At 37.3% G+C, this 19460-nt stretch overlaps 1 protein-coding gene across 1 annotated transcript; it reads right to left on the bottom strand.

Moving 5' to 3' along the window:
- Positions 1–1992: 1992 nt before the first annotated feature.
- LOC101244537 (putative receptor-like protein kinase At5g39000) lies at positions 1993–5820 on the bottom strand. Its single transcript, XM_019212121.3, has one exon. The coding sequence runs from the start codon at positions 5616–5618 to the stop codon at positions 2160–2162; it is 3459 nt and encodes a 1152-aa protein (XP_019067666.2). The 5' UTR covers positions 5619–5820; the 3' UTR covers positions 1993–2159.
- Positions 5821–19460: the final 13640 nt, after the last annotated feature.

Below are 19460 nucleotides of genomic sequence, written 5' to 3'. Positions count from 1 at the left end.
AAGTAAACCCTTTTGTACAAAGATCGCTAAGAGAATGGAAGGAAGACTTAAAGAATTTTTGAAGAAGGCTTGTATTGCTTTGGAAGATTGCTTACAACTTTGCTTGGTTTGATTACAAATGAGAGCCCCCCTATTTATACTACTACCTATGGGCTAAAGTGTAAATAAAAATTACTTTACAAGTCCTTCTAATAATTACACTTTGGTCCCTATTCTAGCAAAGTCTACACTTTCTAGGATCTTCCAAAGCCTTTCTTGAAATGTCTAAGTTATTCTAGAGAACTTAAGGAATTCTCTAGCCCTCTTGATTAATCTAGAAGGTTCTAGAGTTTTTCGCAAATCTCTCCACAACTCTAGACCATTTCGCCTCTATCTGGACGCAAAATTTAACTAGGATGTGGCAGGACATGACATTTGTTTGTTTTGATTCTTGAAGGTCATATTGACCTTTTTTTTCTTCTTAATTTAAGTCATAGGCTTGACCCTTACCATGTCTACAACATCCAAAAAGTCACAATGTCTATAACATCAATAAAGTCACAAAAGCAAAGGCGAACATCGACCTAACCTCTAGAGGATAAACTAAACAATCTATAGAAATCGTTGACATATATGTAACGAATTATGAATCGGTTTTGCTAGAGAAAACATTGTTTCCCTCCCAAAAAAAATTTGGTGGAAAATAAATTGAGGCTATTGTGGTTGAGGTTTCGTCCACGGATTGAATAGTGGATCCCACTTAAAAGTTCTCATTAGGTATGAACAATTTCATTGTGATGTAGAATGCAAGTTTGTATAAAAAGTTGACATATTCCTTTAATAACGTGGACCTGATTAAAACATATCTATCTATTATTGCTTAGCAAAATAATGTTGTGCTCCTCCAATTTCACATTAAATAGTATCAATTTTCAAAGATATTGAAAATTGAAAATTTATCAATTACAGTACATTGTAGATTTTCATTCGATATAATTTCTACTTCTGTTCACATATTACTCAAGGTTTCCCATGTAGATATTAGATTGGATTTAATTGACTAGGTTTAAAGATAGTGGGTGTTGGTTTTAATGTGGATACATACGAGGGTTGTGATGGCTGGCTTACCTCTGTAGCAGACTGGCCAGCGACCATGGGAGGTGGAAACTCTATTAGGGTTTGACTAGGTGTGTCGTGTTTACTATTTACAGAGCAAAAAAGGATGAGTATTATTTTTAATATGAATATTTGACCCATAAATTTATATTTTACCAAAAAAATAAGACCTATAATTTTATATTAACACAAAAAGAGACTCTTGCTCAATGTGAAAAGATTGTTGTACCATGTGGGAGAATTTTATCAAAATGTTATTACTTACTACGATATTGATTTATTGGATTATTGATTTTTTTGTAAAATTATGTTTATTTGAAAATTCATAGTAACACGTAACTGCAAATATTTATTTATAAAAACAATAATAAAGTGTGTGATATATTAATCCTGTCTCCTTAATATATTTAGATAACTTATATATAAACTATAATTTCCTAAACTTGTACAAGAAAATGCCGAACTTTTGATGATTTAAGTAGGGGAAAAGGGTTGAAAAATTCCCTTAACGTATTTCAAATGGTTCAAAAATGTCCTCCTTACACCTTTTGATTTAAAAATATTCTCAACATTTTTTAAGGTTTAAAACTGCCCTTTTTTAACAGTTGGCTGACATGACAAATGTGATGTGAATTTTCTTTACTCATTTAAAATATATGACCCACTTAGTCTAAAACTCATTTCAAAAAATTTGACTAGATAAGCTGATTGCTTTTCGGGTCTTTTTCCCCATTAGCTCTAGTTCTCTTCTTTCTTCTCCTTCAATTCACCTGTGCAAGTGATGTATAAACCTGCTTCTCTGGGAAGAATCTACCTCACCTGAATGAAAAAGGCTGCATAATTGGCTGTAAATCATCATAACAATAACTAATTGCTTCTACCTAGCTAAACTTATTCTTTAGCTAATTGGATGCACTTGTTGTTATGCACCTTTCCGTCTTTATATATGCATTTTCTAATACATCCTCCGCCCCTGACCTCAAGAGTGAAATAAGAAAAACATGCATTATTTCCAATTGGTACAACACAAAATCTAAAAGACATTAGTACTAAAACAACAGTGCCTAAGTAATTTTAGCCGCCTCTTGCAGCTTGAGTGCTTCCTTGAGATTTGTGATTATATCATTCATTGATGGACGTTTGTTACCCTCATCGTGCAGGCAGTTGATTGCAGTATCTAGAAACAGCTCAAAGCAGTCAGGTGATATTCTTCCAACCAAGCATGGGTGAATCGAATGGGAAGTCACAGTCAAAAAACATGTTTTAATCCATTGGGCTAGACTGACCTGTCCCTGATTTAGCCAATGCTCCAATGCTTCATTGGTGCATAGCATCTCAAATAACACCAAGCCAAATGAGTATACATATGATTTTTCTGTCAAATTTGCATCTCGTAAGTAGTCTGAATCCAAATATCCCCCTTCATGAATTACCCCAGCTGTACTGATCCCTTTTATTTTTGACCAGCTAACTTCTGAAACTTTGGCTACCAAATTCTCATCCAAAAAAATATAGGAGGAGTTGAAAATGCAATGGAGAACTGTTATCTTCAGTATGGACCGAAGATAGTTCAAACCCTCTGCAGCACCAATGCAGATCTCAAGTCTCTTCTTCCATGAGAGAGGATTCCTATCAGGGTTACGGAGAAAATCATGTAGAGTCCCTCCAGCTGCATAATCATACACAAGGATCATCTCTTTAATATTTCTGCAAAACCCAATCGATGACACCATATTGATGTGGCTGGGCAAGGTACTCATTTCGCTTTTAGCTTGCAACTCACTGAACATGTGAAGTCTTGACTCTGCAGTATGTGATCGTCTGATGGAAACACGTCGACCATTTATGAAGCCAACATATGCATTGTCAGATCCTAGAAAACCTATTTTCAGGCTCTCATGGAAATCTTTTGTAGCCTTTAGGATATCACTGAGGGTGAAGCAGTAAAGTACTTGTGGTGATGTTGGTAAAGCTATTGGCTTTGGTGGTGTTTTTGGAAAAAGACCTAAAAAATTCCACCATCTCCGTGAAATGACACTCCTTTTTGCTATATCAATGCCATTACAACCCTCTTTGATGGATGACCTTTCTGCTTCAGCCTTTGACTGAGATGTTGATATGTCATCAAATGGTATGATGCCTGCATCTGCACTCTGCTGAAATACTAATGCTGATTCCAGACTTTTCACCACTTTAGACATTGGATGCCGTTCACGTGGATTATCATCCAAGCATTTTCCTGCAGTTCCTACAAACACCTTCAAACAAGTTGATGAGATAGGCCCTGCCAGATTCAGGTCAATAAGCTTATTAACTTCTCCTTCCCTGATGCATTGCTTGGCCCATGCTACAAGTCCATGTTGCTCCTCAGGCAGGCTCGTATCGACTGCAGGTCTTCCTGAGAGCAATTCAAATAGTACTACTCCAAAAGCATACACATCAGTTTTCCATGTCAATCTATTAGTTTGGAAGTACTCAGGATCGAGGTAACCAAATGTGCCTTTGACTTGTGTACTAACATGAGTAGCTGATTCATTTCCAGGCCCCATTTTGGACAACCCAAAATCTGAAATCTTACTTTCCCAGTTTTCATCCAACAAAATGTTTGAGGTTTTGATATCACGATGTATCACCCTGTTTTGAGATGTATGAAGGAAATCCAGTCCACGTGCAGCACCCATAGCAATCTTAAGTCTCCGTTCCCAAGAGAGAGATGAGCAATTTCTGTCCATTTTGTACAGGTTGTCAGCAAGTGATCCTCGAGGCATATAATCATAAACTAATAACATCTCATGACCTTCAATGCAGTAACCAATAAGGGAGAGAAGGTTGTCATGGCGGTGCGTAGATAACATATTGATTTCCATCCAAAACTCTCTCTCCCCCTGGCTAGATCCTCGTTTCAATCGCTTAACTGCTACAGTGGTTTCTCCACCATCAATTTCCCCTTTATATACTGGGCCATATCCACCGCTACCAATGATAAGCTGAGGATCAAAATTGTTGGTTGATCTTTCCATCTCATCCAATGAGAATTGACGACACTGATGCTCTCCTGAAGATATTCTATTGTTCGTCTTTCCAGAGTTCATCTCTGAGATACACCTAATGTAATAAACAGCAACATTGACCAAAGTGACCATAAATGTCAGTACAGTTGCAATTTGATTCTTTGTATAGAACAACACAGATTCCTCTGATTTTTCTGGTGTCGAACTTGTAACAAGATGCACAGGGCTCACACTACCAAGATTGTTGTCGGGGTTGCTTATCTTGAAGACTTCTATCCCATTTAAGATGGCGTTAGTATGTTTACTAATTGTAGAAAACTTTGGCTGCAAAACTATAGAAATGTTATGCTTCCCTTCCCTTCTATCACCTTCCATAATGGCAACATAGTCCCTGTATACAGAAATTCCATTCCCCCCACTCCATTTGATCACATCAGCTTCATCTTCAGCATTCTGATTGTTTATAACAATACTGAAATTCCTTTGGCCTTCATATGTGATCATAGGTTCAATTTCACAAAAGTGGAGCCTAACAAGGTATCTGAATCCCAAATCAAGTGGAATGTTCCATGTGAGATTACAGAAATTCGAATGGCAGTGCGCACCCACTGACCTGGCTGTCAGGTAAACTTCTTTTGGTGCAACCTGAGTTGCTGAGGATGCATATCTGATATCAACGGCTCTGTTGACCGAAAAGGCACCAACTTGAATCAGGTAATTAGTGTCATCTTCCCAGTCCCGGAACATGATTGAATCTTCCAGGGATAAAATAGAGTTTCCGCCAACATTTATTCGCTGAATTGTCTCCAGTGCAGTGCTGTTGTCAATGTAGAATCTGTAATTTCTTCCAACAACAGGGACTCCCTGATCGCCATCTGGTGTGAAATACAGACCAGAGGGCATGGAAACAATCTCGATTGCATTAACAAAAGCATAAGTGTCTTCTGATTTTCGAGATGGTATGAATGTTATGCTTAATGTTTCACTTTCTTTTACATTGATACAAAATTCCTTTTTGAAATAGTTGATGCCTGCAGCATGGGTAGGTATGAAGTCACTGAGCAGGGTATGCTGATTAGTTTTGACAGTAAAAATGGGTTTTGACTTGATGAAACCTTTGTATAAAGCTGGTTTGAAGTGCAGGCGTATGAACTTGTGTCCCGGTTTCACTGAAAATTGGTAGGTAAACTGATGGCGGGACATTCGAGCAGACTTATAAGGATCTGGAGCTTGGTGAGGTACTGTTGAATGAATAGATTTTCCAGTCAAGTGTAGAAATGAGGAAGTGAATGTTGAATCTCCGATCCATAGTCGTCCATCTGATGCAGGGTAATTGCCAGAGGCACCACATGATATGGCAACGTTTTCATGAATGTTAGTGGCAGCAAATATGATGATTGATTGAATACATAATAAGAGAATGAATAACTGAGAGAGAAACATGTTTAACTGATTGTTAGAATTACAAGTGCGATAAACAAACATTTTGAAGCGGAATAGTTCGTCTACCATCAAAGAAATTGCAGCGAAACTGAACAACAAATGCCCAATAAGACTGAGTCTTGTAGTAGGCCAATGTGCAGTTACTGTTGGAGTTCAGAGTTGAAAGAGCAAAAAAAAAAAAAAAGTTGAAATCAAAAGAGTAACATCCAGACAGAAGAGGAAAATTGAGTCTTAAGACTTGTGAAGTCTTGGAGTAGGCCAATGTGCAATTACTGCCCCGTTGTATTGTAGTCTTAAGGAAAAGTCAAAGAAGCTCTATATTCCATCATTTCCTTCGAATAATAATGTTTATTTCACAAATTCTAAGTAATAATTATTTTTAATAAAGACGATAACGTATCAAGATGCAAAGAATCATGTCAAAAAGTCACTGATAAGACGAAATTGGGGCGTTTAAAGTTATTATGTAATGATCATTTTAAAAATAAAATTTATTCATTAAGTTGCACTAAGAAGTAAACTGTAAATTATTTATTCATACTTATAGTATACATGTATGTGATGTAAGTCATTGCGTGTGATAATTCATCTGCAGATTTATATGAGTAGGTCCACCAATAAAAATACCTAAGAACAATGTAATTATTTCTATCACAAATTTGACATAACTCAAAATTATTCCTTCCTTATTTTTACTTTGGAAATTTCTATTGTTCAGAGGACAAATAGAAAACATTGGCTGAAATAGTCTACCGCCAAGTTTGACTGTCTTTATGTAAGTCACTCTCTGCTCATCTTTCCTTGTATTATTTTGGAGTCACAGAGTTGAAAAGTAAACGCACAAAGAGACACCTCAAAACCCACAGGCACCAGCACCGACACTAAAACCAGCACCGAATATAGATAATACTCTCTTGGTTTCTATTTATATGTCATTATTTCAATTTTATATTGCTTAATATATTATCTAAGTTTAGCATTTTATTCTTATTTAGTGATATATAATTATATTGAAGTCAAGTTTTCAATAAATGAAGAAATAAGTTTCAAAAAATAAGCCTAAGCTCTACCATTTTTTTGAGTTTCATACCAATACTATTGAGAGCGCAAGTTTCATTGTTACTTAAACTATCACTTAATAGTTTGAGAAACACACATCTTTTTTATACTACTCTCATCATGGTGTGTGTATTACAATCTCTCTTTTATTTTAAAAATGGAAAAGGATCTAAAATATCCTCAAACTATTAGAAATAGTATAAAATTACCCTCCTTCCACCTATTAGACATCAAATACCCCTCACATCTACCTTTAGGCTCTATGTTGCTCTTATTTCTAACGGTCCTGAATTTAAATTTAAATAATAAATCCATTAATGACGTGTCAATCATCTATTGGTCCCCTATAATTAACCTAAACTAATTTTTTTAAAAAAATCCACCCATTCAAGTCAAATAAACCTGCCCAAATCAAATAAAAACTGCCTCAAAGACAACCCAAATGAAGAATTTCAGACCCATTTGGGGATCATCACATTTCTCTAATACTTCATCAAAACATTAAGGATCGGTTCTCTCCTTACCAGAATTCTTCGACTGATATTTGAAGACGTGCTGAATAAATGTATCATGCATCTTGAGTTAAACAGTTAACTTATTGGCGACATACCTATCTGTAAATTTGCGAGAAATTGATGGAAGAAACATAATTTTCTCATAAAAAATTGAATTTTAGATATGTTGTATTTGGAATTTCAATGAAATTAGTTGTTTGAATAATTCGATAGATATGGTAAACTCGAAAACTTTTATTCCAACAACCGAAAATTCACAAAATTCCATGGTAAAAATCTCATCGTTGTGGACTTTATACATTCCTGTTTCATACTTAAAAATTGGACAAGTATAGCATTTGAAAATTCTAAGCTATAAGTATAAGAAATAAGAAATCAAAAAAATCAATTGATTTGTTTTGTAAGCAAAAAGCACAAAGAATTACAATATTCAGAGTATGAAATTACCAAACAAGAAAAAGGAAGACGACAAAACTAGGGTTTTTAGGATAGAAAATAGAAAGAGATGAAATGATAAAGCAAAAGAAATAAAGAATGGATCTAATACTTGAATTTCTGCCAGAGAAAAAGACAGTTATAACACAGTCAGTTGCACTTGAAGAAAGAGATGGAAAAGGCGTAAGTTAGTAGTTAATTTGGGCCGACGGGTCAAATAGATTGGGGCGGGTCAATTTTATTTGGGAATGATTGGATTTTAAAATTATTTTAGGTTAATTATAGAGTTACCAATAGATGATTGTCATGTCATTAATGAATCTATTAATTAGATTTAAATTGAGGACGGTTTAAAAATAAGGGTAATATGGAGTCAAAGGTAAATGTGAGGGTTATTTGAGGGCTAATATGTCACGACCCGAAAGCACCCCCTAGAAGTCATGAAGGATCCTTGGGTTATGACCGGGTGCACTTGACCCTTTGGGGTCTTGTACAAGCCCTTTAACTATCGTTCATCACATAAATCATGAAAAATAGTGCGGAATTCAAACTTTTTACGATATTTAATATAAAAGGAATTCTTTCATAAATACTTAGAGAATATCATCATCACAAGTCAACTTAAAGACATGAAATATATCTTAGGGACATGACCCTTTACATTGAAACAAAATACAAAAAAAGTCTTAATAACAAGGTAAGAAACGTAGTCTATGCCCTTGAATATATGAGGACATACCAAATCTTAAGAGAGTAGATTTCCCAAGCTTCGCCTTCAAATATTCAAAACCTCCAACCTATACTTATAGAATATAGAAAAGTATGGGGTTAGTACAAAACAACGTACTAAGTATGACATATGCAAAAACATGCAAAAAGGGACATTTTAGTAAAAACACATTTTCATGCCAATTAAGCAAAATATTCATGAAAATAGAAGTAAAACAACATTATAATCATCATTTAACAATTAGAGAAGAATTTTCATAATTTTAACAAAAGGACCAACCTATAGTGAATTACCTAACCTTTACAATAAAAACCAATTTACCCTTATAGTGAACCCATTCGATTCCAAAACAGTGAACCCCCAAGGTGTTGCCAAGAGGTAGTGAACTCATTTCCGTAGGAGTTTCCCCAACTAAGGTTATCCTAAGACTCACCAAGGTAAGACATGAAATAAGTCCACATATACCTCCTTCAATACACACCAAAATGATCCTCAAGATTATCTGTTTTGGCTTACTCACCTCGGGGAAACAAGCCACCACTCAATAACACGACATTAGAAGAACACTCAAGCAACAAACCAAGACTTCCTTTTCGGAATGCCTACTTAGTGCAATGAGTAGATGGTGTCCCATACCACCACCTACCATAAGTAGTGCACTCTTTTAGAAGGCTTGGCACCAAGACTCCTCTTTCTGAAGGTCTACTTAGTGCAATGGATAGATAGTGTCCCATTATACTACCTACCCTAAGTAGTACGTTCTTTTAGGAGACTTAGTTCATTCAAATCATATAAGGCTCACCAAGACTCGCCTTTCGGAATGCCTACCTAGTGCAATAGATAAATAGCTTCACATTCCACTACCTACCATAAGTAGTACACTTTTTTAGAAGACTTGTAACTTTCATTGCTTTTGTGAGAGATTAGCTTCATCGACATAGACCATGAGAGATAGACATGGAATCCCAATATTAACCCCTATCGGATAAGGGATCCTCAATTGCCTAGACCAAGGTCATTCTCTTATCTTTTACATGGCTTACCCAATAGCTACACCTATGCGGTCGCATAATTAAGGGATACGGAGATTGCTACTAAGTAACTCATTCTCTACTAACGAGGAGTACTCATCTCAAGAGGTACATTGGAATACAATATCTCAACTCAGGAAGTGTAACCACCCCTCCTTCATATCCTCTTAGTGCTAGGCATAACTCCCCACGGATTCTAGACATTATATACTATAGGTTAACGATAACTAGTGAACACCACATCTCAACTAACGAAGGGAATTCATTCTCTGACCTATCTTAGAAAGCTCTTAGGATGTAGTGAGGTTTCTACTAAACACTTCATCTTAAATCACGAAGAGTGTTCACCCCAAAACTTCCCTTTTGACTTAACTTAGCTTCATTCATTCATTTAACGGTAAGTGTGTGTGTACATGTAAACACACCTTGCACATAAGCATCATTTCTATTACATTCAATTCTAAACATTTTTAGACCTTCATTCATCACAATACACACTTAAACATGCTCAACATATACATTATTTCATTTAGGCATAAACTAAGCAAAACGTGCAACTCTAACTTCATAATACACATTACAAGAACCATCTTCATTATCACTTCATTTCACATATTAGGGTTTCAAGATATAATCACAATACATACCAAATATATCCTAATACATTAAGTAAATACCGCTACCAAAAATGTGGACCATACCACTCAAGAGCATTTCATAATAAGAGTGAAGCAACATAACCAACTTACCCTTTAATCCAAGCTCCCATCACTTATGTACCGTGGTTTCACGGTACTTTCAATGCTTTTTCCTTAAGTTTAGTGTGTCCCTAAGGCCTTTTTGTATTGGTTTTAATGTAGTTTTCTCTTTGTTTGCAGGAAATCTATCCAGAAGGAGAACGTGGGAGAATTGTGCTGAAAATTGTAGAAGTGATGACCTACGGAGCTATCGATGGTCTGTAGGTGGCCACCTTCGTACGAAGAAAAAGGCTGCTAAAAGAAGTTGGGGAATTATGAATAACTGTGGGGTTATGGAGGCTCTCAATGGACCTTCATAGCCACGACGGACCTTCCTGCACATTCGTCAATGTTAACAGAAAGTAGCCCTAGTACCCATATTCAAAGATTTTAAATATGGAGGAACGGAAGCCATTGACGGACCGTTGTGCATGCAACGAACTGCCATCCATGTCCGTCGATGGTAACAAAAAGTTGGTGAAGAAAGCAATAGAAAAAGAATTTAAGTATGGAACAAAGGAGGGCCTCGACGGTCCGTCGTGACCTCGATCGTCCCCGTCGCTCCAGTCGTCGACTCATACGCTTTTTTGGACAGATTTTCCTTAAATAGATTTCCCTCTTTTCTTACGACTCTATTATTATAAATGCTTGTAAAAACCTCATTTTTGGGGTTCGACTCCTGGGTATTTTTTCAAATTCCATTATTCTAGTTGTGAACTTGTGATTTTGTGAAGTTATTCTATATTTCGGAAATCGTTTATTGCAAGCTTATTGATTAATTAAAGTAATTTTCTGGTTTTTCATTAATCTCATCAAAGTAAGTACATGAATTCTTATCAAACTAATATGAATTGTGTGATTATTAACAGGGGTAACTAAATTCATAGCTAGGGTTGTGGGAACAATGGATATTTAACAAGGTAAAAACTAGCTAAAATAACAATTCTAGAATAGTGTCTTGCATGTATTGATAATTCTTTCATTTAGAAGTCTTTTTAACGAGTGCACACGTACGAATTCTCCTTGTTGCTACTTGTTGGACCAAGAGGTAGATAATAAGAAAATAATTATCAACGTAGATTTAGTATATACTATCTAATAGGCTAGTGTCGATTGGTGCAAAGTAACAACTAAGTCATACATCGATTATGATGCTTAATATGAGTTAAAGTTAAGGTTTAGTAAAGCATACACACGTAGCCGGACCAAGGTGCAGAGTGAAATTTCCTAGTTGCTGGACCAAGGAATTAGGGATACATAACTTACCAATTTGTATGCAAGATACTAGGAAAGGATTGTTGTAGCTAGAATCACCGCGTTATGAACCTGTGGGGAACACTTAAGCCTTAGTTACTCTCATTACTTAATAAAATAAAAATTTTAAATCTGTCACTTGTTTATTTAAGTACTAATTACATTTATTGCTTAAAAAACACTGTTTGTTAATTGTTTTCGGAAAGGACTTGACTAAATAGAAGTAATAATAGGTTAAGGTTATGTCTAAATCATTTTCCTCGTGGGATCGACCCTAACCTCATAGTTGGGTTCTTTACTTGATACGACCGCTTATACTTCTTTTTGAGAAGTAATTTGTGCGTATCAAATTTTGGCGCCGCTGCGGGGAAAGTGGTTTTTAGATTAACAATAAGTTTTACCAAAGTTTAGTCAATATTTTCCTAATTTTTCTTGTTTCTTTTTGTTTTTGTCTCTTGCAGATCTATCTTCCGTGTATGCCAAGTACGCGGAGTAGAGGAGAACCCATAATCTCACCTGACCGCGAACTAGAGCATACATTGCGTAGAATGAACCAAAATTTGGGTATTCTCGATGATCAATTCCACCACCGGTTGATGCTCATGATCAATTATTACCTGAAAATCATGGGGAAGGTGAAATACATAGGCAACCTCCCGCTCCACACTCTCAAGACTATTATAGGGGATATAATAATATTACTGACTCTGACAATCCACTTAACTTGCCTCCCCTACCACACGGACATACTTTTGTTGTAACTAGTAGTCTGATGAAAATGCTCACCGATAGAGGTTTGTTTTCGGGGAGACCTTCTAAGGATCCACATGCTCACATTGCCAAGGTGAGGTCGGTGTGTAAGAGTTGCCTAGGGAGACTGATTTTTAATACGGATGTAATTAGGTTGAGAGTGTTTCCTCTCTCACTGACGGGAGAGGTTGCTATATGGTCTACCGAGCTCCCCTATAACTCAATCTACACTTGGAATTAATTGAGGGATGTGTTCTTAGCACGTTACAACCCGGTGTCGAAGAAGCTAAACCACAAATATAGGGTGAACAACTTTGTGGCATTACCGGGAGAATCAGTCAATAGTTCTTGGGACAGGTTCACTTCGTTCTTGAGAAGTGTCCCTAATCACCACATCGATGATGAGTCGTTGAAATAATACTTCTATCGGGTACAAGATGATAATGATAAACCAGTACTAGATACGATAGTGGGTGGTTCTTATTGAGAGTGTCCTTGTACTGAGATTGCTGAGAAGTTGGAGAAAATCTCCCAAAATAATAAAGCTTATGGCACTCGAAAGTCAGATAATGGGAGAAACACGTTTGCAGTGCAATACGCACACAACCCAGCAACAAATGAGATTCGTGAAGAAATAGTTCAAATGAGAACTGAGTTTGGGTTGGTGTTGAAACACGTCACTGGGGTGCAGAAAAGGTAAATGTGGTGAACTACTTGTCTAAACCACCACCACCAACTGATGAGTATTACTATAAGGAGGACTCTTATGCGGTAAATGTGTAGACGGGGGGTTTCCAACAAAACGCCCAAGGGTCCAATCAGAAGAATTTGCGCCAAGGTCATGGAAATCATGGTCGAAACTATGGTAATTACAACTGAGAGGATCATTATGTCAGAGATGGGAATTACAATCGCTATAATAACTTCAACCGGGTAACTATGGTAACAGAAATGATAGGAGTGGGCCCTATGTTCCACCTCAAAATCGTGAAGTTTCTCCTAGGGATGGTGGAGGTAGTATGGTATAAGTTGAGGATATGTTGCAGAAAATGATGAGGATTTTTTATGCTAGTGATGAGCACACTAAAGAGTTGAGGAGTGACTTAGCGAGTATTGGGAAAACAGTTGATGCACATGCAATCTAAATCAACCATCTTGAGTTGCAAATGGCTCAATTGTCTTTGACTGTGGATCCACGTCAATCGGGCACTTTTCCTAGCAATACTATCCAAAATCTGAAAATGATGGACAATGTATGGTAGTCACAACTTGAGGTGGTAAGCAAACCATTGACCCACCAATGTCGTCTTGTGTAGAAAATATGACAAGAGGAAATGATGAGGTAGTGGAGGTTAGTGGTTGGTTAAAAGACAAAATGGGGAAAGAAGCTAAGGTACCGCAAAAGATGACCCCCATGTATAGACCACCACCTCCATTCTCACATAGGTTAGTGAAAAAGACCGAGGATGGTAAATACTGACATTTTATCACTGTGCTCAAACATCTTTCCATTAATGTCCCTTTTATAGAAGCTCTTGAACAAATGCTCGGTTATGCCAAGTACATGAAAGATATGGTCACTAAGAAAAGATCGTTCAGTTTTGAGGATGATGATAGAATGCGGTATTGTACTTCTATTACTACAAGGTCTCTACTGCAAAAGAAAGAAGATCCGGGTGACTTCACTATTCCATGTACAATCAGGTTATTACACTTAGAGAAAGCATTATGTGATCTTGGAGAAAGCATAAATCTCATGCTTATCGCTATTTACAAGAAGTTGGTTTTGGGTCACCCAAAGCCCACTACGATGCGACTCTAATGGCCGATCGAACGATAAATACGCCTATTGGGATACTCTACGATGTGTTAGTAAAGGTGGAGCCATTCATATTTCCGGACGATTTTGTGATTTTGGATTGTGAGGTTGATTTTGAGGTGCCTATTATTCTTGGGAGGCCCATCCTTTCTACGGGTAGATCCTTGGTTGATATGGAGAAAGGTCAAATAAAATTTCGATTGAACAATAAAGATGTGATTTTCAACATTTGTAGGTCCATGATGAAGAGTGACGAGATCCAATCGGTATCTGCCATATCTTACAGGGTTGAAAAGTCATTTGAGGTCCAAATGGAAGAGCGTCTGGGTGTAGAAGCACTAGTGGCAGTGATCATGAATTTTTGTAGTGGTTGTATTGAAGAGTATGAGTCATTGGTCGCGGCACTTGATCGAGGTGATGTTCAGTTTAAACCAAAAAAGTTGGAGTTAGATATGAAACATCGTGAGTCTCCACCCGCGAAACCATATATAGATAAGGCTCCAAAATTAGAACTTAACGCTATACCACCTCATATGAGGTATGTATTCTTAAGAATAAGTGACATTTTGCCAGAAATTATTGCACTAGATTTGAATGTGCATCAAGTTGAGAGTTTGGTGGAGGTATTAAAAAGGTTCAAAAGAGCTATTGTGTGGACTAATGTAAAAATTATTGGGATCCCCTCGGGATTTTTTCACATAAAATCCAACTCATGTCGGATCATAAGACAAGTATTGAGCACCAGAGATGTTTAAATCCACCTATGCAAGAGGTGGTAAAGAAGGAAAGCATTAAGTGGTTGGATGCTAGAATGATATATCCAATCGCCGATAGTAGTTGGGTAATCCCTATTCAGTGTGTACCTAAGAAAGAGGGAATGATTGTGGTCCCCAATGAGAAAAATGAGTTTGTTCCGATGAGGCTGGTGACGGGATGGAGGGTATGTATGGATTACCAGAAATTAAATGCATGGACCGAGAAGGACCGTTTTCCTATTCCTTTTATGCATTAGATGTTAGATAGACTTGCAGCAATGGGATGGTACTATTTTCTTGATGGCTATTCGGGTTATACTCAGATTTATATTGCACCGAAATATCAAGACAAAACCACCTTTACTTGTCCTTATGGGACCTTCAGGTTCAAGAGAATGTCGTTTGGGTTATGTAATGCACCAACCACATTTCAGAGATGTATGATGTCTATATTCTCCAATATGGTGGAGGACATTATTGAGGTGTTTATGGATGATTTTTCAGTAGTTAGTGACTCCTTTGAGCGGTGTTTGAGTCCTTAGTCCGAGGTTCTTAAGAGGTGTGAACATTGCAACCTTGTGCTAAATTGGGAAAGATGTCACTTCATGGTAAAATAAGGTATTGTATTGGTTCATCGCATTTTAGAGAAGGGTATAGAGGTTGATCAAGCTAAAGTTGAGATGATAGAGTGACTTCCTCAACCAATATCTGTAAAGGGTGTAAGATGTTTTCTTGGGCATATATGCTTTTACCGAAGGTTCATCAAGGATGTTTAAAAATTGCACATCCTTTGTGAAAGTTTCTTGAGAAAGAGTGAAAGTTTCATTTTGATGAATCTTGTCTTAAGGCATTTGGTGAGTTAAAGGAAAAGTTGGAGTCTGCACCTATCATCATTTTTCTAGATTGGAGCAAGCCTTTGAGGTGATGTGCGATACGAGAGGGGTTGCTCTTGGTGTGGGACAAAGAAGGGAAAAAATCCTTCATCCCATTTACTATGCGTAAAGCCCTTAATGAAGCCTAAAAGAACAACACCGTGACTGAATGTGAGCTCCTTGCAGTAGTCTTCGCTTTGAGAAATTTCTCTCTTATTTTCTTGGAATGAGGGTTATAGCGCATACTGATCATTCTGCTTTGAGATATTTGATGGCAAAGAAGGATTCAAAACCGAGGTTGATTCGTTGGGTATTACTATTGGAAAAATTTGACTTTGAGGTGAAAGATAGAAAAGGGACCGAAAATCAAGTTGCTGATCACTTGTCCCGGTTAGAAGATGAAGCAATGAGGAAGTTAGGTAAAGGATGAAATTGATGATACTTTCCCTGATGAACATGTACTGACTGCCTCCCAAGACTTGATTCGATGGTTCACAGATTTTGCAAATTATGTGGCTAGTGATATCTTCCTACCGGACTTTTCCTTTCATCAAAGGAAAAAGTTGATGCATGATGTGAAAAAGTTCTTTTGGGATGAGCCATACTTATATAGGAGTTATGCTGATGGTCTTATTCGGCGTTGTGTGCCGGAAGTTGAGCTGTCGAGTGTTTTTGAGGCATCTCACTCTTCGCCTGTAGGTGGGCATCATAGTTGTATCCTGACTGCTCACAAGATCGGGCAATGTGGCTACTATTGTTCAACCCTCCACCAAGATGCTCATAAGTTCGCCAAAGCATGTGATAGATGGCAAAGAGATGGTGGCATTTCGAGAAAGCAGGAGCTCCCTTTAAATCCCAGTCTTGTGATTGAATTGTTTGATGTGTGGGGCATTGACTTTATGGTCCCATTTGTGTGTTCTCATGGGATGAAGTACATTCTTGTGGCAGTCGATTATGTGTCAAAATGGGTAGAAGCTATAGCACTTGCGAATAATGAAGGAAAGAGTGTCACCGCGTTCTTTAAAAAGAACATATATCCTAGATTTGGAACCCCAAGGGCTATTATCAGTGATGGGGGATACCACTTTTTCAACAAGCTGTTTAAGGGATTATTGAAAAAATATGGGGTGCTCCATAATGTGGCCACTCCTTACCATCCTCAAACTATTGGTCAAGTTGAGGTGTCTAACAGGGAGATTAAGAAAATTTTGGCAAAAACAGTGAATGCTAGTAGAACGGATTGGTAAAGGAGGCTTGATGATGCTCTTTAGACCTACTGGACAACATACAAGACTCCCATAGGCATGTCCCCATACCAACTTGTAAATGGGAATACTTGTCACTTAGCGATTGAATTAGAGCATAAGGTTATGTGGGCAATAAAGAAGTTGAAAATGGATTGGAATGAGGCTGCGAAACAGAGGTTAAACGGGTTGAATCATCTTGATGAATTTCGCTTGAAGGCATATGAAAGTTCATCCCTCTACAAAGAAAAGATGAAGAAGTACCATGACCAAAAGATTGAGATGCGCGATTTTTTGGTTGGGGATTTGGTGCTTTTGTTTAATTCTAGGTTGTGTTTGTTTCAAGGCAAACTCAAGTCCAAATAGACTTGTCCCTATTTTATCACCCAGCTATTCCCTCATGGTGCAGTTGAGTTGGAGAACAAGGAGGGTGTGAGGTTCAAGGTGAATAGGCAGCGAATCAAAATCTATCTAGGGCATGCTGAAATGGCGAAGGAAGTGATCGAGTCATACCATCTTGATGAAGTCTGGGTAATCAAGAGTCCTCCGTCGTGACGCAACGTTAAATCAAGCGCTGAATGGGAGGCAACCCAATATGTATCCTCTAGCCAACTATAGGTTTTTCATGATTTTCTAGGCATAGTTGCCTTATTTTTGCTTTTATTTATTTAATGTTCCGTCTGACTAATCTTTTATTTTTCTTTAGTAGTGTTGGCTACAAAATAGATTAGGGTCCATGTCCAAAAAGTGTCCAGAAAATACAAAAAGATTAGCTCAATGGGTGTTAAATGTGCAGGCACCAAATCACCGAAATATGCAGAAAATTGGTCTGCTGCACCAATAAACGGAATGTCGTGTCATCGACGTACCGTCGTTGGGATCTGTCATGCCCAGGTATTTCTTTCATGTTTTCCAAGTTAGGGCACCCTCGACGGACCCCCATGACGGACCGTCGACCCTGTTACGGTCCATCAACGGGGAATCGTCGCGTCTTTATCCACCGACCAGACCTGACCCGTCCAGCTGAATATTAAAAGTTTTAGACTTTTATTGTTCCCACCTCTTCACATAACCCCTCATAACCATTTCTCTCCTCATTTCCTACTATTTCCCCTCACTTCATCACCATTAACTCCCATGTCTCTCTCCATCTTCTGATTTCCCGTATTTTCACTAAATTCCCACAGTCCCTTTTCTGTCACGACTAGGGAGCACTCCCTAGAAGTAACACGGCGTACTTGACCTATCGAAGGTCTTATACAAGACCATAGTTATCATTCATCGCATCGACATAGTAAATTTAGTAGAAAATTTAAAACTTTTCATAACACCTTATATGCTAGAAACTTTACTTCATATAGATATAAAATATAAGTCATAATACATATACACACTCTAAGTCTCTTTACCATCTTATACTCAATAACTTTGGAGTACATTAGGGACATGACCCTTATGACATAATACCAACTATATAATATTTAAAGACTTTACAATAGAGACATAAGTAGGAGATCCTTGAACATAACGATTCCTTTCATTGAGCTTGAGAATCATCTATCAAGCTCTGCACCATCAAAGACATCCTTTAAGCATCCATAACCTACACTTTGTGAAAAAAGTAGAGAAGAATGAGATTAGCATAAGAATGTACTAAGTATGACAACCATGCAAAAACATGCATTTAAAAAGGGACATTTTATTTGAAATCATATTTCATGTCATTTGGAATAAATCATCATAAAACCTTTATCAATAGCATATATGTCCTTTTCATACTTCATAGAAACAAAATCAAAGGCCAAACATCATAGAAAATCACATACCATCATAAAAGTATAATATCACATAGACATAATTAAGTCAAGACCTTCATCATATAGTCAACAAGATCAACATCATGCATAAAGACTCATATCAGGCACATCTTCATAACAAGTAGACAAATACTACAATGTTATGCATAGGGAACATATACATAGAGACATGCATTAGTACACCTTCCTAGAACTTCCTAAGGAGCTACTTGTGCAATGTCTAGATGGGTTCATTACTTCCACCTATCCTAAGTAACCTCTCTTAAGTAATTCTATTTAGGGTCCTAGTAATTAACTTCCATTTTCTATTTTACATTAGGGAAACTATAGCCTTAACCGACATAGACCATGTGATGCTAAACATGGAATCCGGTGTCATAGAACCCCACACCGATAAAGGGTGGTCTACTGGCAAAAGTAGAACCCATCATAAACATAGCTTTGTAGGTGAATCCACTAGCTAGTATCCTATGGTGGCAACATAGTTATGGAATTTGGAGGTACATGTGAAAACCCTCTTTATGCCAAGATTAGGCATTGTAGTTATCAAATTATGGAAATACTATTTATGCCCACTGAGGCATTATGGTTATCCACCTCATGAGATTTATGGTGACCTACCTTCCTACCATAGGAAGGTACAAACACTCATTTCAAGTTCACTCGGTGCTAAGCTAAGTTCCCTTTATTAAAAACCTTTATTATATTTTTACTTTATAAATCATGGGTTAAGGAGAGTGATCCCCTCGTATGCTTAACTCATAGGTCATAGATGGAAGTTAATCAATCTAAATCATGTAAAGAATCCATTCACATGAACATGGCATATGTAAAGCATCATCTTGTTTAGGGTACACATGAATGCACCATTCAAAGCCCCTATCTTGACTAGA

The sequence above is a fragment of the Solanum lycopersicum genome, chromosome 2, assembly GCF_036512215.1.
Source record: "Solanum lycopersicum chromosome 2, SLM_r2.1".
In the NCBI taxonomy this organism is placed as follows: domain Eukaryota; kingdom Viridiplantae; phylum Streptophyta; class Magnoliopsida; order Solanales; family Solanaceae; genus Solanum; species Solanum lycopersicum.
This window is presented reverse-complemented; position numbering and strand designations above follow the sequence as displayed.

Bases quoted from the DNA above. Each gene is read 5' to 3' on its own strand.
- LOC101244537 (XM_019212121.3), bottom strand. From the start codon at position 5,618: ATGGTAGACGAACTATTCCGCTTCAAAATGTTTGTTTATCGCACTTGT.